Source organism: Dendrobium catenatum, unplaced genomic scaffold (assembly GCF_001605985.2).
Source record: "Dendrobium catenatum unplaced genomic scaffold, ASM160598v2 fragScaff_scaffold_963, whole genome shotgun sequence".
Lineage (NCBI taxonomy): Eukaryota > Viridiplantae > Streptophyta > Magnoliopsida > Asparagales > Orchidaceae > Dendrobium > Dendrobium catenatum.
The window spans coordinates 415,351-443,332 of record NW_021319425.1 but is presented as its reverse complement, the minus strand read 5'-3'; the positions used below and the strand labels follow the sequence as shown (position 1 = coordinate 443,332).

Below are 27,982 nucleotides of genomic sequence, written 5' to 3'. Positions count from 1 at the left end.
TTTAAGATATTTTCATCGTTGCTTGTAGAATAAATATCTTTATCAAAGTTCTCTAGATTTCATTTTTCCTTTTCCCAGACTATTGCATGAATCATTAAAAACTATAGCCTTTATTTTAGTTACAATCCCCTTGAAGAAATTTAGCCATTTTACCACCATTGTAGGTATAAACTGTGTTTATTAGTTGCCACTTTTAAAAGAACATTTCAAATCATTAATCAGCTTTTGAATCTCCTCACTACACCATAAAGTCAAGTCACGCTTGTTTCATCTATTTTCTATAACTTTTATAATAATCGTATTAATAGACCTAATTATGTTATCTCTGGCTCAGTAAAATAATTCGGATTTGCAGCTCTTAACAACATAACATCAAAAATTAACATCACCTGTCAAGTTCCAGCATCTTTTCCTCCGACAATAATTTTTTTAGCATTTTTTTATATTCCTAAGATAAATATTCATAACAATTAATCTAGGGTCACCCACAACAACCTGAACTAGCCAGATCCAATCTAGAGTGTACAACAGTTGAGCCATGGCCAATAAAAAAATTTGTAATATTAGAATGGCAACCCGTAAAGTACACTAAATGGCAACCCGTAAAGCACACCAAACCTTTTACCAGGATCCTCATTTACTTTTACAGAATAGTACTATTATGAGATGATTAGATATTACAGAGCTTTAACTACCCCCATGATTACAAGTGCCCATTCCTACAATAAGCCACCAAAGGCTGCAATATATGTGGGATTGCATGTTGAAGAGAATGGATAAAATTTGCATTGGCTTCACCAGGTTTCTCATAGCATTCGTGGTTTGGTAAGGTCTCATAACATAACAATTCAAGGGTAGACCGTACTAATATCATTGTGCCTTTTTCAGACAATTAGCCCATGATGTTTGCGTAAAAAAATAGCTTCAATAATGCGAATTTGTCATAGGCCGAACATAAAATATTTATTAAAAAGAAACATAATTATACAAAGGGATGAAACAGAAAATGACTCCTCACATCTTCTGAAGCCAAGCCTGTCTGTGGCTTATAGGTTACTGCTTTCCTGAATTTCAATTCATCTGCAATTTTTATTTGCTCCACAGGTTTGCCTCTTAAGATAATCTGAAAGTTTGTAAAAGTCCTAAGATAAAGGATGGATGAATATGCCTGCATCGATCAGAGTGGCAGTGATGAGTAAATATAATAAAGAAGAATAATAATAATTTATACAAGAAACTGCTGAGAGTTACCCTCAACGAATATCTAAGGGTATAAGAAATATGCGTTTGAACTATTTCCTTATGAAACCTTGAAAAGCCTTCGCTACTGGATCGATCCCTCAACCGTATATCCTGCAAATTTCAATATGAAAAAAGAAACAAGAACAAGACATTGCAGCTCTATTTTAATGCTAAGAATTTGAATGCAAAAAACGGAACAAGGCTGTAAAATCACAACCAAGGGATACAGAATAATAATAAAGCCAGATAAAAGACTAAATACATACTATTTCCTTTACTATCCACCAAATGATACGCTAAAAGAAACATAATGAATGCATATAAAATCAAAAACTTGTAACGGTTAACATTACAGTGGTACAAAATTTTATGATCACAGGGTGACCAAGTTTCAAAAACCTGGCAAGCATGCATAATGAAATTCCATAAAAGAAATAAAATAAATCGCAATAATGCCTGCAGAAGAACTCCGCGTTCCTTACCCTAAATCACAACATATCAAAAATACCATCTTCCAAGTACACAGGACAACAAGATCAGCACCTTCACAACCAAAACCTTTTAGAAGGATATCAGATCTGGATGTCTGATCGCAAGTATTAGGTATCTAATATAAAAGAAATGCATGTGATGTAGAACAAACATGGGAAGATGAGATGCTTAACGACGTTTGCACGTTTAGTTTTAGAGAACAATAATAAGCAAGATTTCATGTTGATTTGAACGATAAAATAAAATATTAAAGTGATAAATAGCATTGGTTAAATTACGTGCATAGAAGTTAAGAGCATAAAAATCAATCAATTTAATCTACTTTTGCATACGTGAATGGTCTCAACAATAAATCCCTTTGTTAACATTAAGACTAGCTACTACAAGGAAACCTTCATTCAACTCTTCCTATTACTAGGCTTTAGCGGAGGGACCAACAACATCTTTGTGAATCAAAATATAACCACGTTGGAGAAATAAACTAAGAGGCTAAAAGAGTCGGAGGTCGAGTTTATCCGAAGTATGAAGTATACGAAGCTCCGGTGGTAATAGGAAGGCTTGGAAGGAGGTAGATGGCATCCACGAACCTTCTTGAAGGAGTGATCAGCAATCTGACGTGTCCGGACAGCGTTTAAAGACCTTCCACTCGGCTGGACAGCAAGAAACAGGTGCAGGTTTTCTCAGGACAGCACACTCTCATGCCCATAAAAGTCTCAGGCAGTCAGGTGCAGGTTTTCTCAGGACAGCACACTCTCATGCCCATAAAAGTCTCAGGCAGTGAATGGGGACTTATCCGATCAGTTGGACAGCAAGAAGGAGAGGAGGGATTAGGGGAAGGGTTTTAATGCTTGCTTCTTTGGGTATTCCAATTAGGGAGGGAAGAAGTAAATCCAATCCAATTCAAATTTGATTTGGATTTGATTGGAGAAGTTTCCTAAAATAGAATTTCATTTTACGAAACAATTTGAATTTCAAAATTGATTGGGTGATAGGATTTGAAAGCTTTCCCGAAATGGCTATGTCAATTTAGAAAATTATTTGAAATTCAAATTTGAATTTCAAATTAAAGGTTCTCCTAAATTATTTGGGTGAATTTTTTTGGCAAAATGTAATGATGATGGAAATCATCATTAGTGGTGGGAGGCCAAAGTGGCCAGCGGCAAGGAGGTGGGTCGGCGGCTAATTTGGGGAAAAGGGTGGTGGACGGTGGGAGGGGGAGGGTTGGTGGCTGGCTGGCGTGTGGAGCTAGGTAGGAGATGACTTACAGCTAGGGCAAATGAAGGAGGGCCGGCGATGGTAGCAAGGGGAAGAGTCGAACCACGAGCCCCAGACGATTCCGACGACTGATGGGTATTGCTTTTACCCTTCACCAAGGGACTTTCTCCAAGTTCTCTCCAAGAAGTCTCAACTCTCACAAGAGCAAAAAGGTAGAAACTTTCATAATAATCCTCATTAACCCTTCTCCAAGAAGAGGAGAGACTTAAATAGACAAATACAATAAGGGAAAAATAAAAGACAACAATGCCCTCGGGGCTTACAAAGAACTAATCCCTTAAGCAAGGGCGTAAATGAAAAAAGACAGAAGATAAATAAATACATCACATATAATTGAAATAAAAAAAGGTGTCATCATAACCGTCGATCATCGGCCACGTCCCTGAGGGAACATTAAGGGTCTGATGTCCGCATCAGCATGAGTTTTAAATTTTCATGTGATTGGCACAAAGTAAAATTGATGCTATGTAATTTTATAGGTGTTCTCAAATACCTCAAAAATCCCATTTAGGTTAATTTCAACTTCGCCCAAATATGACAAATTCAAAGCTCCCTACATGTAGAAGACTCACAACCCTTCCTTTGATTGTTCCATCTCCTATACAAAGGCTTCAAATTTTGTGTATAACCCTCATGAGAGAGTTTGTTCAGATTAAATTTTAAGACATATTAGATTGCAAATAACATAGTGCCCCGTGATTTTACCCTCATTTTGTGAGGACTTTATGATCTGATTCCAAGTTTCCGACAAGTGAAAGTTCCTTAATTACCCCTCATAGTCATGAAATATAACTTTCAATTAAGACTAATTGATAGATGCTAAATGGTTAGTATATAGTAGTAGTTATTTTGGTATAAGATTAAGAATTTACCTTTGTTTTGTTTAAGCACATGATGGTGGGAATGCTGACAAATCCAATCCAAATCTCATAGTTCCATCAACCTATGTTATCATAACCCTTAGTCTACTTAGTTAACGGAGGAATTCGACCCAATCAAACTGAAGAATTCTTATCAGCAACCATTGCTTGTATCATCCAAAGGAATCTTATAGACATGAGGATATTGTTTGCTCAAGAGGATAATTTTAAGTCTACCTTGGCCAACATAAGCTTTATTTCATATCAAATGCACCATATAACTCATAACTTATAGTGCTAGAGCCATTAAAGAACATTCAGGCTATAGCTATGATGGTAATATAATGATGTCATTTTGAAGTGAAACTACCTGATCAAAGGGCCCCAATCATAATCGTTATTTATTGGTGTCATTTGATGACAAAATTAACCAGCACATCTTTACTAGAATAAAGTCTTGGAAAGATACCATAATGATATGTTTAATATGATATTAGCTCTTTGTAAGCTTAAATCTTATATTTGTCGTCCTTGATAAATTATTATAGATGGTGGATGAATTGTTGCTTTAAATTTGGAGTGATTAATTTCACTTGAATATTTTTGTAGTTTAAAAATTTCCTTTGAATTTTCATAATTCATATGAATTTAAGCTCCAAAAGATTTTTGGGAGCTTTTTTGGGATAATATTCCCTACAATTTAGTTTTTTTAATCAACGAGACCATCATCAAGGTGTTTTAATGCATTCACTTTGTTTATTTCAACCTTACCAACTCTGACTGCTTGCTTGTAGAAGATCGAGTTTGTAATTAACACCTACGGCTGCATTCTATAGATGCATCAGAAGTTTGCAATTTCAAAATGGATTTACTTTATCAAAGTCATTGAAGGCCTCGTCCAAACATAAAATAGAACACCTACCAGCCATTACAAATCTACTAAAGCAGAACGATAATCTCAATCTACAAAAGTCTAATCAACCGAATCAGTCCCTATCGTTGAATCCATTAATGGAATAATTTAGCAAAAAAAATACAAGAACTTCCACAAAATGTCCTTTGTATGCATTCAAATCATATAAAAATCTTTCTCATAATCATCAATTCTTCCTTAATAACCTCCATACAATTTCTATCCCCAAAACTGTCTAAGGCTTTAAATAATGAGAATTAAAATGATGCTATGAGAGAATAAACGGAAGCACTTCAAAAGAACAAAATATGGAAATCGGTAACATGGACAAAAGAAAAGAATCCAGTAGGATATGGATGAGTCTTTATTGTAAAAAATAGATCAAATAACTCATTAGAAAGGTATAAAGTAAAACAATTGGCTAAAGTCTACACACATACATGATTTATTATGTTAAAGCCTTCATTCCAATTGCTAAAATGAACATTATTCGACCTTTTTTATCATTAGTTATGAATATGGACTAGAAAATACAACAAATTAATGTAAGAAATATATTCCTACATGGCGATCTAAAGGAGGAAGTATAAATGAAGGTCGCATTAGGATTTAGACTATGTTACACCGATACGGATATGACACGATACGGATACGAGACATGACAATCTTTAAAAAAATAAGATATGGGTACAGCGCGGACATGACAATATAATTTATAAATCATACATAAAAATTAAGAAAGCAGTCAAAGTATAATATTTGAAATGACAAAAAAAATAAAAGCAACATCATTTATAGCCTTGTAGCTTATAATATCAAAATTAAAGTAAGCATTAAATGTCTAGTACAAAAACAAAAACAAAAATTGTCTAGCACATAAACTTTCAACTATTTAATAGAATGAATGATAAGATTAGCTTCTTCAGTGGTTTTTCTTTGAACTTTTATATAATCTTCAATAAATATCATAGCTTCAAATTCAGGCTCATCAAGTGAAAGATTAGTAATTTCTAATATTTCGATAACATCAAGAGATTCAAATCCATCTCCAGCAACATCCCACATTATATTATCTCCTTCCATATAAGTTGGAGTTTTCCTTGATAGAAGCCGAAGATTTGTATGCACATTAACTAAATCTTCAGCTCGTTATGGAGTAATTTTTTCTCTTCATTGATTGGATGAAAGAGTATGTGCTCCAATTTCTTTCATAACAAGATGAAGATGAAACTTAGCGAAACAGTTTTATGGCGATTGTTTGAAGTAGAGGTGTTGAAGCTCCATGTATCAACCACTACATTTTCAGATCAATTCTCTACCTATCACGCAATGACTCTTGGTCACCAAAGTCCTCTAAATAACCAAAAAATTTAGCAAGCTCTATATTGACACATCTTCTCTCCTCATTTGAAAATAACGCTTTAAACATATCTTCCTCATATTTGAAATTTAGAAATCTTTCTAGGGGAAAAATTCGTTGAGGATCCTCTTGAAGCCATTCTTTATTTGAATATCTTAAAATAGCATTAAAATCAAATATATTAGATAATCATTAAATAATAAATTATAAACTAATAATGAAAAAATGATAAAATTTAACTGGGATTTAGTGAGTGAGCCAAGCAATGTAAAATTGTGTTACTTTTGCTCCACTTATCTTCTAGAATAACATAAATAACATCCAAAAAACTTCAGTCTTCATGAAGTGTTTTTCTCTCATGTTTATATATAATTTATTTTACCATGGCTAGCATTGAATCTCGCATCTCATAAATGAGATGTAAACAAGACATATCAGTAATAGCAACTCTTAACATCTCATAAATTGGATCAATCAAATTTAAGATGTATTTAATCTCATCTCACTATAAATCATCTAAAACCTCCTCTTTTACATACCTTGTCTTTCCAACATCATCTTCCATAGCTGCAAGCATCTTTTTGAATCACCGTAGCCGATAACAAGACCATTTGTCATTGATCACCATAGCCTGAAGGGCATTTTTTATTTTTTTGAATCTTCTCAGCATCATTATAATTGAGATAAACCGAGTTTCAATAACTGCAAGCATCTTCAAATTAAAAAAATAATTGAACATTGAGAGTCCCATGGAGTGATTCATAATAAAATTCTTAATTATAACTGCATCTCCAACAATCACTATAATCCAATGACATTCATTATAAGTGATTTCATTAGCCTCAGTATTCTTAGCTGCACAAATGTTCTTCAATGCAAGATTAAGCGAACACATGGTGTCTATAAAATATGAGCACAAGCTTGCTCCACACATGGTGTCCCAAACTCATTTACATACTTCATAGCAACCTTAACTCATGAAGTTTTTCAACATAAACTATACAACCTAGCATTGGATTTGGGGTGTAAATTAAGTTATGTAACATGGTTACATAGCATCTACCCTTGCATAATGTCGAGTATATATTTAATACTAAAGTCCAATGTAGACAAATCTATTACCATTGGTCATGTTTCTTTTCAAAAGAAGAAAGAAAAAGACTAAAAAAAAGACTTCCAAACATTGCATCTTTTTTAAAACACTAATGAAAGTATCTCACAAATCTTTGACAATGAATAACGCATTGAGTACATAATTTGTTGGAACATAAGAGAGATATTATCTCACCGTTCAAAGAAATAGAACTATATAATAATAATAATAATAAAAGACCATGTGACAATACTTTAATCCCTTAAACCCACCAGCAAGCTAGCATTTCTATCAAAATTGTAACCTCATATTTGTCAGTTAATTTGTCCATTAAGAAGACCAAGATCATGGGTATAGTTCAACACCTCACGCATTAATCATCTCAAATCTACATATCGCAACATCTTGTCAATATCATGAATGAAGCAATGGACTAGGCAAGTCATAACTGAAAATACCTTCATGAAAAAAAGGGGGAAATCCTGGTCTCTCTTGACCTCAAAAGTAATCAAATGGCATAATGAAGTTACTGTTTTTTTTTTTTTTTTTTTGGGGAAAAAAAAAAAAAGCATTTTTTTTTTTTGGGTAAAACAAAACAAAGCACGAAGGAGAAATAAGAAGGAAGAGAAGAAAAAGAAGAAGAAATGAAGATAAGACAAGGAAGAAGAAGAAGAAGAAGACGAAGAGTTAGAAAAAGAGAAAGATGGAGGAGGAGACAAGGAAGAAGAAGAGGAAGAAGAATGACATTTCACCTTGAGAGCAAGGAAGGGCAGGGGCTTGGTTTCGGCTTCTGTTCATGCGAGCGAGGCGACACGATCATACTAAGCATATTGAAGTTGACAAGTACTATAAAAAAAATGTTGGACAACAATCTAATATGTAATCCATTTGTATCCATAGATGAATAATTTATAGATATTCTCACCAAAAGTTTATAAAGGTTAGTCTAATGGATAGCATACAATTATTTCCTCCAGGGGAGTGTAAAAAATAGCCCTAAATTATTCCTAAAGTTATATGAAAATCTGCCCATAACTTTTGATAGACATCCAATGCCTAAGCTAGCTGTCCTCAACTCACATCAAGAATTCCTACCAGCCAGCGCCTCAAACGGCACTCTGCCTCCTCTTTTTTCTTTAGTTCATTTCCACTTAATTGATCCATGGGATCATTGATGTCACATCAACAAGCCATAGGCTATCCTATTATAATTAATTCTGTATTGCCTTTTTTCTATTTATTGCTTTTGTTTTTTTTTATATTAGAAACCCTCTTAAGTTTATACAAAATTCATCACAAATGTTGGAATAAGATACATAATAAATTCTCTTCAATTCTTGTGAATCTCTCTTAGCAAATAAAAGCTCAAAAATTATCCATTCATTCACTCAAGCTCCAGACCTAGAAGTAGAGATTTAGATAACCAAAGCTTATTTTCATTCTTCCTTTTTTCCAATCCGTTCAAAGAATACTGAATACGTCTTTAAAACAAAATCATAAAAGGAAACTGGTAAAAATGGTGAGCGGCAAGAGATTGAAGGGAGAGAAAGAGATTACAAGGTTACAGCCGCATCAAGAAGTTAAAGCCTCTATTATATATTTGTTGTGAATACAATAAATACAGTAGCAAGGTCATTATAATCTAGCTAGCTCACAAACATGGTGATAACATAGGTACAAGAATAATAGGTTAAACATAGCTTCAAGCCACAATTTTGAAGGAACTATTACTTTGCAAATTCTTGCACTACCCTTGACTTAGAATTACATTTCACCAACGAGAAACATGGTAACCTACAAAGGAAACAACATATATAGTGGCTGTATAGCAGATGCATCATAAAATTCACATACCTCGTCATCGTCATCAAAGTCTAATTCCAGAAGGCCATTATCATTCATCCAAAGATTATATATTAACACTTTTGTTCCATGAGATCCAACACCCTCAAACTGCACCAAATAAACAAAATGAACGTACATTCATGATACTATTCCTAATAAGCTTATTTTCATTAATGAAGATTTAAATCATTTAAAGAAAATATGTGATTGTACACTCAAGAATTGCAGCATAAAAGAGAAGTACAAATACAGGAAAAAACAAATAAGGCTCTAATAAAATATATATTGCATGAAACAGAATGATAATCAACTATCAGTTAATTAAAATCACTTAATTAATGACAAATAGTATTGTACAACTTGAATCGTACTATACGATATGAGTGTCCTTTCTAGTGAATTTAAATAATCAAGTCAAATTAATTAACAAGATTTTTAGAATTAAATTTGCAAAACTAAATATATTATACGATACTAATCGAACCGTACAATAAGTCATAATCAAATTAAACAACTGATATCAATTGTTTACTTAAATAAGTAAATTTGAAATTTAACTAATTATACTATACAATAAAAATAATACTGGAAGATTATTTATATCATTTACCTAATTAAGGATCGAGAATCCAAAAGAATAATTAAAATCATATCATGAACAATATCGTATGGTACGAATCATATCATAAAATCTGAATAAATAGAGAGTAGTTTGGTACGATATTTAATGGTACAAACCTATTGAATATCCTGGAGGCAGCGTATGAACTAATCGTACAGTCTGAATAAACAAGCAAGTTTTTTAGGCTTTTGAAAAGGATTGTGATGATTGTACTCTAAGATCAAAGGATTGGACTCTACGATCTAACAAACATTAAAAAAAAAGTAATTTTTAGAATTTGTTATTAAATAATCATATAAATTGAATATTGAAGAAATGGGTGTATACTACAAGTTTGCATGTTCAAACATAGACTCATACTTTTATCTGCATGTTAACACACTCGTATATGCACTTGTACATTGATGTAGGCAAGGAATGGATCAAAACAAGTTGAGTTGAAAATTTTGTAAGTTCTACTTGAATCAGCTCATTAATGAGCCTCTTCTTATGCTTCAAGCTCATAAATGCTTTCCTCTACTAGATATCAGCTCATTAATATCTAGTAGAGAGCCTTTTTAGCTCATAAATTGAGGTTCATTCCCCCATTTGTTGTCCCTTTGATTCCCGTGGATGGCTCCTTGGTTCCCGTGGATGGCCCTTTGGTTCCCGTACCTTGGCTCCTTGGTTTCCCCGTTGGCTGCTGGTTTTCCCGTGCCTTGGTGCTTCGGTTCCGTGCGGGCCTCCTTGGCTTTTGCGGCTGCCTCTTCGGGTTTCGCCTGGGCTGTTTTCCAGTGGCTGATGGGGGCTTTTCCGTGGCTTGATGCTTCGTTTCCTGGAGTTGACTGTTGGCTTTTCATATTCCCTATTTAAATAAGCTTTTAAATTAATTTTGTGGCTATTTGTATTCCACCTCTCGTGCCTATATATAGGGATGTTTTGTGTATGTTTAAGTAATGTTATATGAAATGATTTTGGAAATGTAAACCTGCGGGTTTTGTTGGAAAAGCTTGCGAGCTTTGTCCACCTTCTTCTCCCACCTCCTCTGGAAATTTTGCGAGCTCTTTCCACCCTTCGTCTTGGCTTCTAATCTCTTTCGTCTCTCCGCAAGTTTACACCTCATCTGTATCCTTCTTCTAATGGATGAAAGCTTCTTTAGGTGTTTGTTTTGAAGTCATAAATTTGTTAAACGTTTGTAAGCGTCAAAGTTTGTAAGAGTCCTTGTTTGTAAGTCTTTTTATAATATTAAAGTTGTGTTTTGTTTTATTAGTTATATTTTATCAAGTTTTGAGTATTTTTATGTCTTCTATCATCCTAGAAATCTTGTTTTTGTTTTGATAAAAAAAACATTTGGGGCCCTCTCCCAAATTTTTGATTGCATTATTTGTATCAGAGCAAGTTAGGAAGTCCTAAGTTTATGAGTTGTATGTCAAGTCAAGTCTTGTGAGTCTTGTAAAATCTTGTGTGTCTTGATGTCATGTAAGTTTTGTTTTGTAAGTTTTAGATGTGTCATGATAGTTGTGCGTGAGTCTTTTATTTGTGTCTTCCTAGGTTTGTGTTTAAGTTCTTGTGTCTTTCTTAAGTCAAGTTGATAAACATCAAGTGGAAAGCAAGCAAGAAAGTAATCCAATGACCTCGCCACAAAGAAAGTTCTTTGACCCGATTCAGATCAAGCTTTTCAAGATTCAAGTGCAGACTACACTAAAGTGCCAAAAATTTGAAGCAAAAAAATTCAAAGAGCTGGATGCACCGTTCCTTGCCTCCTCCGGAAGAAAGACAAAGCCAACTCACGGGAGATGAGTTCCTCAAGAAGAGGAGTCTGATGTAGGCAAGGAATAAATCATAACAATTTGAGTTTGAAAATTGTAAGTTCTACTTGAATCAGCTCATTAATGAGCTTCTTCTTATGTTTCAAGCTCATTAAATTGCTTTCCTCTAACTAGATATCAGGCTCATTAATATCTAGTAGGGAGTCTTATTTAGCTCATAAATTGAGGTTCATTCCCCCATTTGTTGTCCCTTTGATTCTCGTGGATGGCTCCTTGGTTCCCGTGGATGGCCCTTTGGTTCCCGTGCCTTGGCTGCTTGGTTTCCCCAGTTGGCTGCTGATTTTCCCGTGCCTTGGTGCTTCGGTTCCGTGCGGGACTCCTTGGCTTTTGCGGCTGCCTCTTCGGGTTTCGCCTGGGCTGTTTTCCCGTGGCTGATGGGGGCTTTTCCATGGCTTGATGTTTCGTTTCCTGGAGTTGACTGTTGGCTTTTCATATTACCTATTTAAATAAATTTTTAAATTAATTTTGTGGCTATTTGTATTCCCCTCTCATGCCTATATATAGGGATGTTTTGTGTATGTTTAAGTAAATGTTATATGAATGATTTTTGGAAATGTAAACCTGCGAGTTTTATTGGAAAAGCTTGCGAGCTTTGTCCACCTTCTTCTCCCACCTCCTCTGGAAATCTTGCGAGCTCTTTCCGCCCTTCGTCTTGGCTTCTAATCTCTTTCGTCTCTCCGCAAGTTTAGACCTCACCTGTATCCTTCTTTTAATGGATGAAAGCTTCTTTAGGTGTTTGTTTTGAAGTCATAAATTTGTCAAATGTTTGTAAGCGTCAAAGTTTGTAAGAGTCCTTGTTTGTAAGTCCTTTTATAATATTAAAATTGTGTTTTGTTTTGTTAGTTATATTTTGTCAAGTTTTGAGTATTTTATGTCTTTCTATCATCCTAGAAAGAGTCTTGTTTTTGTGATCAAAAATTTGGGGCCCTCTCCCAAATTTTTTATTGCATTATATATTTACATGTATGGATATATGTTTGTATATGCTTTTGCACACTACTTAATCGTTCTTACATGATGCGTTGATATGCTACTTAGTGGCTTAATGCATTAACATAGTGTATGATGTATTTGCATGATATATATGTATAATGCATCCATGTATTGCCTTTTTGTCTACATAATACATTTGCATGATGATTTGATGTTATCGTGTAGCGCATGATGTGTTAGCATGTCGTCATAACGCGTTGCTACTACACAATACATTTTACATGTTCAATAGTATGCTTGCATAATGCATTTCGCATAGTAGACAGTGTGCTTGCACAATGCATTTTGCAAGTTGAAACGTATATATGCATAGTGTGTATATAACGCGCCATCACGGCGTAACATACTTTGCATATTAGGTGTTTACATATTGTGTTTACTTTGCATATTGAATGATGTGCTTACATATTGTGTTTTGCATGCAACGATGTATATGTGCTTAGTGCATTTGTATGTCAGGTGAGAATACTCGCAACATATCTACTCATTCCAAACTATATGCAGTCATTATGTGTTTGCGTTGTACACTCGCATGCTTCCAAAAGCATTTACAATTTGCATATGCATACTCTGAATGTATCATTGTGCATTTCAATGCATGAGTGACTATTTTTGCAATATTAAAATATAACCAGTTGTGCAAATGACTATTATTGAAAAATGCACAATATTTTATTTTGAAATTTGCAAACGTCTTCTACAAAAATATCTCAAAACAACAAAAGCATTTCTCACCCTTTCATTTTGCTCAAGAACTTATGCACATGGCATAATTGAGATGTTCACACTATAAAGAATAAGTTTGCACCTTTCTCAGTTTGTGTTAGCAATATTATTTTTTGCTTAATTACAACTATTCAAGAAGGTTTATTTGCACATGCACATCACGATGCAAAATATTTAAAAGTACTTGAAATGATATTATTTTGTTCATATTTTAATGTGTTGGCGCCTATTCAAGTCCCAAAAGTTAAGAATCTATGCTTATAAAAAGGAGTGCCTTGCATATTATTTGTCCCATTTTGAGAGAAGAATGTTCCCAGATACAGTGAAGCCGCCAGTATAATTTAGGGTGTCAATTCGGGTCAACGGGTCGGGTTTGGGTCAAACCCAAGTTGACCCGGGCATAAACAGGTTGACCCGAACTCGACCCGTTTAGCTAAATGGGTCAGGATTATTAACCTGAACTAGACCCGCACAGGTTGACGTGTTGACCCGACCCGACACGTGAACCAGCGACGCAGTTGCTAAGTCGCGTCATTGGCTTGGGGGCCAGCATCTTAGTCAAAGGCCGAGCGCATGGGCTTGTGAGCGGCGGACTCGGACTGAGCCAGGCAACGTGCCGCATGGGCTTGCGGGCGTCCGCTACCAAGTCAAAGTGCGGGACCTGCGGGCTGCGGGTGCGGTGTGGGCGTCTATTGTCGAGTGTGACGCGTGGTGAGGTGAGGCGGCCAGATCGAGACAGTAAGGCGGACTAGGAGCATCTTGGCACAAATGAAACTGACGGAAGGCGGGAAGGCTTGCCGCTTGGAGATTTCGCATTTCGAACCAGTTCGAAACTGGCAGTCACCAGTCAGGCGGGCTAGAAGACTGCGGACCCTGACAAGGGTCACTTCGAGTTGATTTCGGGTTGCCGGGTCAACCCGAACCGTACCCAAATTCTAAAAGGGTTCAGAAATTAGACCCGAAGCTGGCCCGTTTCTTTAACGAGTTGACCCGAACCCAGATTTTTCGGGTCAGGTTCGGCTCGGGTTTTCGGGTAATGTCAGTTTTTGACACCCCTATTATAATTCATGCCGGTTCACTTAGTTCTTTTTTTTTTTTACATGAGTGTTTTGACTATTCATGTTATCTCACTTTTGTACTTTATCAATTCTTTTAAGTTTGGTGCACCAATTTTACCCCAAAAGTCTTTTTTGCACAACTTTTTACATGGGTTATGAGTGAATTACGACAACACTTCTATGTCACCCCAACATAAGGGTTAATAGGGAGTATGATGGGTCTACCCATCACATTAATAAAATGCATACGTGGGTAGTGTACAGGACACCATGGCAAATGTATTGTCCACAATCAAGCCAAGAATGACACGCATAGGTCCTACGCAAACGTTTGGACGAGTTATCTTTAGATCCACTACAAGAAAACATGAAAAGATACTCTAGAAGAGTTCCCCTCACGCAAAAAATAATAAATTATAACTTACACATTGCGTCAATAAAGACACACACAAGGTTTATACAAGATAATGAAGCTGCACCTTAATGCTTCTACACAATGTTGACAACAATATTTGAAGAGATTGTATTAGAAAAATGGATATTGGACCAAAAGTCGAAGTTACCAAAGGAGTGCATTGATGGACAGGGAGGCGCTAGTGAAGGATTGGTAACTATTGTGAGCTATTGCAGCTGCTAAGATGAAGAAAAGGCGTGAGATTTGGGTTTAAAGAGATCATGCAGGGCGTTGATATAAAGAATAATAGGTGTGCATGCTTGCAGTGAGTGTGTGAAGAAAAGAGAGTTGGTGGATGTATTTTTGTGTTCTTTTATACTGCAAAGGGTGTTGTACGATTCAGTTAAAAGTGGTTATGGCACCTGAAAGTGCTTATGGCACCTTACACGCCTAGCAACGGATGCCTTGAGAGCCTATGGTTTCAAAATCATAAGTCGTTAAAACTACTGTAATTTGCATTTTTTATTTATATTTCAAAATAAATCCATATTATATTTTTCTTTTATTATAATGATACTAATTATTTTAAACTATCAAAAATATATATATATATATATAGAAGTACGTATAACTAATGTCCTTAGCTCTAAACCATTCTAATACAGAGTGTCCCTTAATTAAGTGGAAGAAAATATAGGATAGCAGGGTCTTAGGATTCAGAGAGACAGTAATGTGCAGAGAGATTGCTGGGCAAAATAGCTGCAAAGCCTAGGAGTAAGAAGACAGAATCAAGTGTGAAAAAGTTAATCGAGTTGGAGTGGGCATGAGGTCTGAGAAAGATGAAGAAACCAATACAAAGAGAGTAAGAGTGCAAAGAGGGGGACTTGAAAGTGAAGGAGAGATAAGGGGGGAGTATATGGAGAGTTGAGAAGATGTAGAAAATGAAATAGATGAGAGAGGTAAATGCGAGGAAGAAGGGGGAATCGAGAGGGAAGATTGATCAAAACTTGGGAACAAGGAAATTAGCAGTTAAAGAGAAAAAGGTGATCATGGCAACATTACAGAAAAAGAAGAGGAAATTATCGTTCATTCATCCAAAAAAGTTAAACCATGCCATAATCTAAGAATACTAGTTACAATGAGTGGCTCCTAAGGCCCCTACAAAAGAACATAAAAATCCATAAGAAACCAAATGATGGCCACCATGTGCTCTACGTGCAAGACTAAAGTCAATCAACCAAACAACAAAAATGTCTAACTGCAGGTTTAGCAATGGCATCAATCCCCATCACTTATCGCCCCTCCAGCCTTCTTAATGGAAAACAAAGAAACAATCTCACAAAGCAGCAATCACCTTGCCAACCAACCCTAATTTTACTAATGCCAGGGAACCCCTTCTGTTCCTCTTTTGTTGAAGATGAAATGGAAAGCTCCAAGACTACCAGCAACAGGTAGGGTCCCTTCCCCTAACAATGCCTTAGATAGCACATCAAGAACAATGCATGGGTCTAGCCAACTTAACAAATTAAGGTACGAAACAAGCCTCAAACCAAATGCAAGTACAAATCTGTAACCTTAAGAGTTTATCAAACCCTTCACAGGTAAAAACAGCCTTATACTGCAGTGGTAAACTTAATTTCATAGAAAGCTTCAGTCTATCTTGCATGTCTGCAGCGGATATTGACAACTGAATTCATTGTGTAAAAGAGATGAAGCTCACTGTGATATGATGTACATTAATGGTCTATTAAAGAAAAAATATGCAATTTCTAACAAAAAACGAGTTAATAATATTATTTACATGAAGCATGCTACACATAAGATAAAATTATTGTAGCGGCAATAGCAAGTTCCACGTGTCAAAATACAAAAAAAAAAAATCACAAGATTATAAAGAAGCAGGCATATGCTTGGCCTCTAACTAGCTGAAAATTGGTAGGGAGGTTGACTCGGGTGTCTTCAGAAATAAATTGAAACTAAAAGTAACTTTAACCAAGATTGATCCAACAAGTATGTGAGAATATGAGAGCAAGCGTATACCGATTGCATGAGAATAAAAACAAAAAGTAGAGTAAAAATAAAGACAGACAGAGATCGATGTTATTATAGTGGTTTGTCTCCTCCATTAGAATGCATCCACTCCCTAAATTCCATGAAAATTCCTCAAACTATTGGCTTCTTCATGGAGAAGCGCAAAAAACACTTGCATTCCAATGGAACATAAATCAATTTCAAGAAGAAATGAAACCTGTTGCAGGAGCTGCACTTTCGAAGAAAATGGTGACCAATCAAGAATTACTCCTAAGCTATCATCCCAATCATCCTGTGAACTATAAACTAATGGTTTCATTTCCTTTTCATAACTTTGAAAATCAACCTGCAATGCCAGAAGGTAGGCTCTAATTTAGTAATGTTGTACCTTTTCGCAAAATAATATCAATGAATCAAAGATAGCATCACCATTGGCACAATGATGTCATCTTTCATTGTTCTTCTCAAGAATGTATATGATAGAAGGCCGATGCTTTGAGTTTCATGGCTGTAACATTATTAACATGTTTTCAGTAATAATCTATAAAGAGTAAACTCAACAACATAAGAAAACCGACTTGCACATTTGAATTCAAGCATACAAATGCTAACAAAGTAATTCACTGTCATTGATTTTAAAGCTGCCAAAAAAAATTGGTAATCACTTGTAGCTAATAGGAGATGCGGCAGCAATAGGAGAAGCTAGAGAATAGAAAGTATCAATATTGGAAAGAGTGACATCAGCAATGCAGTAGAAGTTGGGACAGCAGCTACGAGAGCAAAGCAGAAGCACTAACCAAAACAACAGCAATTATAGCAGAAAAGTCGATGCAATTAAGATCCATATCCAGTTAGTGTGCATTGTAGAGCACAAAATAACACTTAAACAAGTTTTGGTCTTACCAAAAAAATTTCCAAGCATAGTAGAATTACATAAAGGATAGGCATTTAATCTACAATAGTTTCTAACAAAGGAAATATATTTGGTAAGGCTTTGTTGCCTTGGTATATGGAAAAAAACTAAACTTAAAAAATGTGTTTTTTCAAACAAATTTTATAACTTTATTATGCTGATTATCATAATGTGAACTCCAAAACTGATGAAATCAAGAATTCTGTCAAATTTTTGCGCCCCCACCAAAGCCCGTACCTCAGGAATTATGTTGACTTGCACCTTGAGGGTGCCTAACGCCTCTAGCAACTTCAATTTCCTTGTTGATTTTATCAATTTCTTCAATTTGTATTGACCTACATCAATTGGGTCGTGGATTCATATGATTTAACATAAAAAAGAAGATTTTTTTTACAAAGCTTAACAAGCTTTTCCTCTCTACTTGTTAAGAGCTTTTTCATACTTGTGGAACAAAATGTTTTAAATAACTTATTATGACCAACATCAAAAACTATTCCTTAAATTAAAATAGTCAAATTTTTGCGCCCCCACCAAAGCACGTACCTCAGGAATTATGTTGACTTGCACCTTGAGGGTGCCTAACGCCTCTAGCAACTTCAATTTCCTTGTTGATTTTATCAATTTCTTCAATTTGTATTGACCTACATCAATTGGGTCGTGGATTCATATGATTTAACATAAAAAAGAAGATTTTTTTTTACAAAGCTTAACAAGCTTTTCCTCTCTACTTGTTAAGAGCTTTTTCATACTTGTGGAACAAAATGTTTTAAATAACTTATTATGACCATTGCACTGCCATTTTCTATTCTGACCTTACAATGATTTTTAAACCAAGGATTTTTAAATTTGAAAATTACAACAAAGGTCGAAAAAAAAATGATTCTCTTTGGTGGAAATGATTTTTTGTTCAAAGCGATGGTGTTAAATGCTTGGTACCAAAGGCTTATTCGGAGGCTTAAACTCTAGAAATGCAATAATACATTGTATATACGGGGAAAAGTTTTATGAGGTTCTAACCTGATAAAATTGAAATTAAAGTTAAATGTGGTATTTGCTCTATTCAGGATCTTGAATAATATAAATAAGGTAAGATTTAATTCTACAATAAATTGAAAGAGAAGATGACTTATTGGCACCTAAGGATCAAAGTTAATTGGTTTGTTGGGAAAATAATAACACATTATTCTTCAACAAAACAGTTCACTGGAAAAGATAATGAAACTTTGTTTATCACAGTAAACTGGGCAATCAAGTTTCACTAAGGAGTTCCATATCAGGCTTTCTTGACTTACTACAAACAACTTTTTAGCAATAGTTGTCTAGCCTCCAACATTATTGTTGATTACCATAACCTATATCCTTCTCCTGATCCCCAATTCTTTCATGCTTACATTCTCGCATCTTAGGGGATGATGTTCACTTTTGGTGTCTATAAATATATTTCCCGCTTTTCCCATGCTTTTCTTATCAACATTTTTTTCAAGAAATGTGTGATATTCCAACAATATTTGGTTAATATGTTTCAAGAAATTTATTTGGGTAATTCTTATCTTTCTAGTTTAAGCTTAGTTGTGATATGTCTTTAAACCTGTTAGCTTAATTAATAATGCAGTAATCCACTCAAGGATTTAAACCTGGTAGCTTAATTAATGCATTCAGAATCTTTCACTAACTTCCTTACGAACATACTGAACAGGTTTATGCCCAATTTGGTTAATGCAATTTTTAAAATTGCGCAATATGAGGCTTACGTGAGGCCTATCTCACCACAATTTTGGTGAACTAAAGGCATGCGCTTTAATGCGCGCCTTGCCTCATTGGAATGGGGCATACACTTAACTCTATTTTTTTTTAATTAAAACTTACCTAAATTCTAAACTAAAACCTCGAACAAATCACATCTTCATGCACTTCTAAGCCACGACAAATTCTTCTCAACTGCCTTGACCTCCAACCCACCATCTCCATACTATTTCAACTTGGGAGGCATTGGACTCCATAGGTGTTGAGGCAGGAGAGAGAGCAAATCGTTATGATGACGACTTAAATGAATACCCCCTTAGTGCTAACAGTGCAAATGACTTCTAAGTTATTGTCATATTATTTCAGATTTCTTTAGAAATTAAATGTGGATGTATAGGGAATTGAGAAATGAGAAATTTGGAGTTATACTTTATATTATATAACATTTTTATGCAATTCCTATATTATATGTTATTTTGCTCTTGTAATGTTTGGATTTCAATTCTATTTCACGCAATTTATCAATTATCATTTTACGTCTTGTGCAATTTTTATTTCATATATATGTCAATTTGTTACTTCATAATTCAATAGAAAATTAATATGTTATTATTTTGATTATTATATAAAAATTTTACTTTTAACACTTATTTTCACTTTACATAATTTTTTAATTTTGAGGTTTACATCTGAAAATACCTTGAGGCTTATGCCTCACCTCACGGACGAAAGCTCCTAAATACCCAATTGCGCAATTTGAAACCTTGGGTTAATGTTTCATAAGGTGTTTTTATTGTTGGTAGAGGGTCTAACGATTGTACTGTTGCTACCCATGAATTGATTTACACAATCCTCGAGCAAAAAAAAAAAAAAAAGTTTAGATTCAAATTGAATTTTGAAAAGACGCAAATAGAACTCTCTTTCAATGAACTTTCTTAAGGGCAGTTTTTACCCGTCAAATTTAATTCATAGATCATCGAATCAATTGCTTATGCCAATTCCCAGCTTACATTCAATTTAGAGCTTAGCATGCAATTCAAACGCTTCAAGGGACTTTGGCAAAGAGACCCCCATTCTTCGGTTTTTATCATTATTGTGGATGTTGTTTTAAATATAGATTTATGGAGCTTCAGTTCACAATTGGGATGATGGGTGTTGCTTCCATGATGGGTGTTGCTTCCACAATGTCGCCTCCAATAAATAGTCTACAATTTACAGATGATTGTTTGTTGTATAGTGGTGCTTCTTCCTTTCAAGATAGCATTCAAAAGAACATTTTGGTCTTTAATGTAACTTATCAAAATCCTCATTTAACTACCTTAGGCAAACTCTTAGGTTAGCTGCCCAACTAGACAATATTATGAATTATTCCCATGAATCCCTTCTATACAAATACTCAGGCATTTTTTCTTTTAGTTCCAAAAATTCGCACATAATTTTTTAGATTTCTCTTAGGGGGTGTTTGGTTGGCCATAAAGTGAATGCATTGTAAAGTAAATACTTGAGGCTATTTGGTTGTCTGTAAAGTGAATGAAGAGGAACTGATTTTTTGTTTTTTTTGTTTTGGTTGGAAGTAGAGGAATGCATCGGGCTTGTTGTGTGATAGAAAAGCCCCCCTCAAACTTAAAGGAAAGCTCTATAAGATGGTGGATAGACCTACAATGTTTTATGGTGCAGAATGTTGGTCATTAAAAGAGAAGCATAATATTAAGTTTAAGTGTTGCAAAGATGAGGATGATCAGGTGGATGAGTGGCTTTAATATTAGAGGCAAGATACGAAATGAGCATATACGTGAAAAGGTTGGAGTTGCACCAGTGGAAGATAAGTTTAGAGAGAATCGCCTTAAATGGTTTGGAAACTTAAAACAACAGTCTTCTGATGACCGGTTAGAAAAGTAGATGTATTAGATTTGACTTATGTTAAGATGAAGACAGACCTAAAAAGCTTTGATTAGAAAATATTAGAAATGACCTTTCTTTATTAGATTTAAATGAGAATTTAATTTTTAATATGGCACAATAGAGAAAAAGGATTCATTTAGTCGACCCCACATTGTGGGAAAAAGGCTTGATGATGATGATGTTATTGTTGTTGTTGTTGGATGTATGCATAGTAAAGTAAAATCAGAGGCCGTTTGGATGAGACATTCAATCGAGCACCTAGTGTGCCTATTCTCAAACTGGAATTATTTATCATATTGAAGTCCCTCAATTGATCACCAGCTAGTTTAACATTCCTAGAAAAATCAAATATAGAAGACATACCTTGCAGCTCCAAGTTCCCGCACGGTGTGGCATACATTGTGTTGCTCAGAAGTTGGAAGGCATAGCTCGCTGCTTCGATCAGGCCAACCCATCCACCATGTTCACTCCCTTTGTGAAATCCTCTCTTGCACCACAACGACGGAACTGGAACGCGCCCTCTCCAGTTGCGGCGTCATCCCATAAGTCTGGTCTCTCCCTGAAGTACACACCCGTGCCTAGAACCTCATGGTCATTGCTATTAACTCCCTTCTCAATGCCATCTGCTACCAAGATGGTCGCGCCGCTAACGCCACTGAATTATATGATCGGATCAAGGCCCACATGCCCCCTGACGTCGATATGTTCGTCATCCTCTTTGAGGGCTAGGAGGAGGGCCACACCGCCCGCGCCATGACAACCTTCGATGAGATGGTCCTCCGTGCCGACTAGAATACCAACATGTCCTCGGGCTCTCTCTCTCTCTCTCTCTCTCTCTCTCTCTCTCTCTCTCTCTCTCTCTCTCGCCCATGGAATTACTTTTTGCTTGTTTTTAGTGGGTTCGCTTTACACCGAAAATGAACTAACAATGGTAGTTACGAATACATGCCGAATTCACTCTACTTTCCTTTGCAACAAATTAAACAGGAAAAGTGAAAAAGCAAACTATTCATTATACTTTGCACTCACTTTTCCTCCAACCAAACAGACTCTTATTGAAAATATTCAATTGAAGCTTTCAACTTGATTAAGTAACTTTCTCTAACATAGTAGAATTGTAGTTTATTAATTCAATGTGTAATTTTAACCCTCTCTAATAACATTCTTTCTTGTTGTTCCCAATTGGGTGATAAAAAATTTGATTGTACTATTATGAACTTTTTCAAAAAAAGAAAAAGCAGAAGGTGGAGGCCTTAATCTTATCAAATAGAAAAATATTTATAGGCCTTGAAACAAAGATGGACTTAGCACTAAAGATGTGTATGATAAAAATTTTATCCTTAGCAAATGGATTTGAACTTCTATTCAACCCAACAATGACTTATTAGCAGGAACCATATTTAGAGACAAGTATGTTAGCAATATGACTCATTCAATTTTCTGGACAAGCCATGCTGCTCATTGCTCCAGCATTATTAGAAGTAATAATAAAGCTACTCATCCACTTCTTTCAACATCTCTTGGAAGGTTCATGATAGAAAGTATTAACTTTTAGATGGATAAATAGATAAACAACCGTGGGCTTCAAAAACTCACGCCCTCGCTCTACTAAGAGAGTTTTAGTGTTTTCCGAGTAAATATTTAAAAGGCAAATTAGGTTACATATAAGACATTATGAACAAATTTCACCCTCATTTTACAAAGACTTTATGATCTATTACCTAGGTACCTATAGGCAAAATCTCCTAGGTTTAATTACCATTTTTTGTGACGAGAGAGAACTTTCAATTAAAACTAGTAATTATAAGCTAAATGCATAACATATAGTAGCAACAAATTAGTTTAGTTAAGAAACACTCCCATAATCCATCCTCTTTTAGGAAAATATACTTCAACTATTTGATCCGTCGCTGCGTTCGTCAAAGAGGCCACGTGGATTGGCCTAGGTCTTCTTCGGCTAATGAGACCTCGATCCCGCGTTCGCGCAGTTTTTCGTTAAGAGACAGAGGCGACTGGTGCAATGCAAGGAGGAGAGGCTGAAACCGCTTGATCCGCTATCGAGGTGTTTCAAAGGAAGTTTCAGTTTGTAATTTATCACTGTGAACTCACATTTAATGGTAGGTGAATCATGACAAACCTGATCAAAATTTCATGATTTCATTGTTCTGAGTTGCCATAGTTCTTAGTTTTACTTAACGAGAGAAGATGGTCAAATCAACCTGATCAAAGGATCTTTATCAACAACCATAGGTTGCTTTATTCAAGATAACCTCGTAAACTTGGGACAGATGTTTGCCTAAAGGGATAACTTTAAGTCAACCTTAACTAAGAGATGGCTTTATGCCCTATTAAGTGTACCATATGATTCATTACACAAGAATTATTTGGCCATTGGAGAATTCGCAAGCTTTGAATATGGTGTCATTTTGCATCAAAACAACTCGGTTAAAGAGCCCTGAGTTGTAACCATCAAACAATGATGTCATTTGGTAGCAAAACCATCGACTACAAGTCATGGGTCCTTGCCAACAAGAGATCAATTGGGAATGAATCATATCGATATGTTCGAGAAGACATTGTCTTTTTTAGCTATAATTTTTCTCAAATTTATCACCCTCAATAAACAATTGTGAATGGTGCATAGGATTTATTTTAAATTATAAAAGTATATTTCACTTGAATATCTCCAGACACTAACAAATAATGGGATTTTAAATTTTATCAGAGCTTAACCCCCAAATATTAACATCAAAATTTAGTGAGAGGGAAAATTTTAAAAGATACAATCCTCTCTGATTAAGTTTTACTTTAAATACGACCCTCATTGAGGGTTTTGAACACTTTCATTTTGTTAATTGCACTTTTTCCTCTCTCTGTGTGCTGGAAAAAGAAGAAGTTCACAAATTAGCTTTACGAGTTACCATAACGTGGAATGACTTTAGTTGTTCGTATTTTAAAATGAATTTCCCTGATAAAAGGCATTCAAAACCTAACGCAAATGCAAAACAAAATATATTATCATTTTGGATTTGTTGTATAGACATCTACCACAATGTTTAAGTATTGTCAACTCCAATCCACAGAGAGAAGGTTCGAGCATAAAATGTGGGTTTTACGACCCTATCCTAAAGGTAAGGTGGCCCACTTGAGAAACATCATGTGAAAATAAAAACTTGAATTTATACTTATAAATAAGTTTGTGAATTTTTAAAATAGTTGCTCATTTTTTTAAAAAGGATACACGCCAAAACAGAATGAATTCAATTTTCAACTCATTTTAAATGAATGTGAAATTCTCAGACTTCGTTTTTAGATGTTTAACACGTGTCAACTCACATGCAAAAGAATTTGAATTTTCAAAGAGTTTGCTAATTTTAAAATGATTACAAACTTTCTAGTGTAATTTTAAAATTTTTTAAATGAATGAATTTTAATTCAACTTGTTTGTAACCCACACCACACTCTCAAACTTTTTGTTTGAATCTTTAGTATGTTTATTGAAACATAGGGGAGTAAAATTGTCTTCATCAATTTAATGTGCCATGTCAGCTATTCTTCGCATTTTAACAATTTTGGTAAATTTGCAAGTTGCACCTGCACGAATTTTGATGTGCATCTAAAATGCGCTTGCACATTTTTTAACGCGTTTGGACATTGCACTTGTGGAATTTAGTGTGTTTACACATCGCATTTGCATACTTTTTATACATATATGCACATTGCATCACAAGCATTTTTGATGTGAAACAATCAAAAATTGCACGGGAAATTTTTAAAGAATTACAAAGTTTGCTACTTGAAGATTAAAGGTTCGTAAGACAAGATTCAAGAGCTTTCAATTGTCAAAATTATTATGATAAGCAATTACAAAACTTGAAGTTTGGGAACAATTGAAGATAAATCTGAAATTATCACAACAAAAACAAATGAGTAGTAATATAATCCCACGGTTAATATTTAGAAAATTCACTACGAGTTACCATGCTCACACACACTCATAGTATGGCTTAGCGGAGGAAGGTTTTTAGCACACCCAACGATGTCACGAGGACGGTCGCAACACCAATGGACTTGATCCACGGAAAAGTCAACAGTGGTGGAGATGGCACGGGTGGATGACCGTTGATGGTCCAATCGTAGTATTGGAATTGATCGTCGATGACATCCACGAGAGTAGGAAGGATGCGGTTCAAATAGTCTTCAACAGTGTCGTCAGAGCCAAACCCAACGTCGAAGAACGGTGAACGGGTGATGTGGATGTCGCCGTAGACGTCGAATACCAATCTGCTATCAATTGCAGGATCGGCCATACGTCATTGAAGCGGAGGTGGAAAGGCGTCGTCTTCTTCTTCTCTTGGCTTCAAAATTCACAAGGGAGGGAGCAATGAGAGAGGAGGCCAAGAGAGAGAGAGAGAGAGAGAGAGGAGGCGGGTGACTTGGGTGAGGGAATTTAGGTTAGGTGGGGAGAGAATGAGATTTACTCAAATCTGAAATTAACTTCAAAATTTGAGTAAATTAGGAGGGAATCAATTTGAAATTGATTTCAAATTTCAAATAGAATTAAGAGGGATTAATGGGCATTAAATGGGGCCCATCAAGAGGGGGGGCAGCGGGTTCTAGATAGAGGGGAGGGAGTTATTTCAAAACCTGAAATTAATTTCATGTTTTGAATAAAATAGGGGGGAAGATTAATTTGAAATTGATTTCAAATTAATGGGTAATCAATGCATTAATTGGTGGCTTGAATGGGGGTCCATTCATGGTGAGGCCGGCGGCTTCTAGAGAGAGGGGAATAGTGTGGGAGCCATTGAAGAGTTTCTAAATCGGCACATAGGATTTAGGAAAGATTATGATGAAATCTATTTGAATTTGAATTCCATAATAATGCGGATTTAAGTACTTTCCTAATTAGGAATTTCCAAAATTGGAAAGTTTTGAAATTCAAAATTTGAATTTCAAATTGACTCCAATTTTTCTCTCTCAAGCCCAACTAAATTTGGAAGGTAGCGTGATGATTGAGAGCTTCATCACAATAGGAAAAGGGAGCTTGGTGGGGGCGGCGGCAAGGGGAGGGGGTGGATGGTTTGATTGCTTGCCGTCGGGTTATGGTGATTTTGGTGGAGGTGGGAGGTGAATTGGGGAAGCTATTGAGTGAAAAGGATGGGAGTAAGTGGACGAAAATGTGGCCGGTGGCTTGGGAATGAGTTAGGGCCGGCGGGTAATGGAGGATAAGGAGAATTGGGATGGAGGAGGTAAAGGAAAGAAGACGAAGAAAATAAAGAGAAACCAAGAGCTCCACCAAGGGGCTGTTGGGTATTGCGTTGAGCCTCTCCTAGGCTAATCCTTACTCGAGAACTCACAAAGAGAACTCTAGAACTCACAAAGAGATAACAACAAAATTCTTTTTTCATTCCAAATATTCATTAACCTCATTACAATAGAAATGACCTATATATAGGTCTCAACATAAAAGAAAAACAAATACTAAATTGCCCTCAGGGCTACAATATGACTCAGTTCATAATAGGGGTATAATAGGAAGACTCCAAGAAATAAAAATGCATAAATATCTAGAAATATAAACTCTGAATCGTGGTCGTCGATCTGCGATGCCTCCGGCGATACACATGCTTGAACCTCTGATCGATGTCCTCATCAATTTTATTGTATTTATGCATTTTTGGATGTGCCTATATAAAAACACTTGCACGTTTTTTTGGTGTCATTGCATAGCACATTTGCATATTTTTTATGCATTTTCATATTTCTTATGTGTTCACAAGATGCATTTACATGCCTTTTGCACACTTATACACTCTTCGATGTTTTTACATAATAAAGTTGCATGCTTTTAAAATGAAGGCATGCTTCTCCAGATAATTTCATGATTATATGCTTCACAAGAAAATGGCATGCCTCTCGAGACAGCAGCATGCTTTTGAAGTAGCATGCATCTTGAGACTATAGCACGCTTCTCAAAAATTACATGTTACAAAAGGTCATCATAGCATTCTCGAAGAAGCTACGCAACTCTCAATGCAAAAGCACACTTCTCTACGCATTATACTTAAACTTGATAATTATGTTTAGATTCATGGCAGATTTGAAAATACCAAGATTTTGGTTTATTTGCATAAGTATTTGACATTAAAATATACACATAGTTCATTTTAAAATTTAAAAGAATCATCTTCTGCCATATATTCACTAACGTGTATGAGTTGCATATCCAATGGTGATGAAGTTGAATAAAAAATTTTATTAATTTTTTTGTTTGCATATCACTATAATTTTGTTCTATTCAAGTCCTTAGTCAGTGTGAATTTTAGAAGCCTCTCAAAGTCTTCCCTGCATATGGGACATCTTCGGGGGTACTAGGCCTTCCACCATTTTAAAAAAACATGCATACACGGTGTCATGAGATACCACAACAAGAGGGGTCTTCCATCCCACTGCACTAAAAACAAAACGTGTATAAGCTCTAATGTATCTGCACCAATAAATACATACATAGAATTTCCTCATCACGCTGGAACAACGTGCATGAATACTTAAGTTGTGAATTGGGGAGAGTAAAAGTGATAGCGACGGCCTTTCGTTTTAAATTTTTCTCCTCTTTTTTTTTACACATAAGGTTCAAATGAGGAACGCGACAGTAGAACAAGACGCGTGCAAGGTTCCTCTCGCAATTCCTCATTCATCATGCACCTCG

General features: G+C 35.4%; 1 protein-coding gene across 1 annotated transcript in view; it reads right to left on the bottom strand.

Annotated features, from left to right (window-relative positions):
* Nucleotides 1–27,982, bottom strand: part of LOC110093169 (protein MICRORCHIDIA 2) — a 78,703-nt gene that overhangs the window by 41,043 nt on the left and 9,678 nt on the right. Inside the window, exons 7-11 of the mRNA XM_020817975.2 lie at nucleotides 17,142–17,220; nucleotides 16,930–17,058; nucleotides 9,090–9,188; nucleotides 1,252–1,353; nucleotides 1,019–1,168 (exon numbers count right to left, since the gene is read on the bottom strand). Of these exons, the coding sequence (XP_020673634.1) occupies nucleotides 1,019–1,168; nucleotides 1,252–1,353; nucleotides 9,090–9,188; nucleotides 16,930–17,058; nucleotides 17,142–17,220 (559 nt within the window). The remainder of the gene's footprint in view (nucleotides 1–1,018; nucleotides 1,169–1,251; nucleotides 1,354–9,089; nucleotides 9,189–16,929; nucleotides 17,059–17,141; nucleotides 17,221–27,982) is intronic.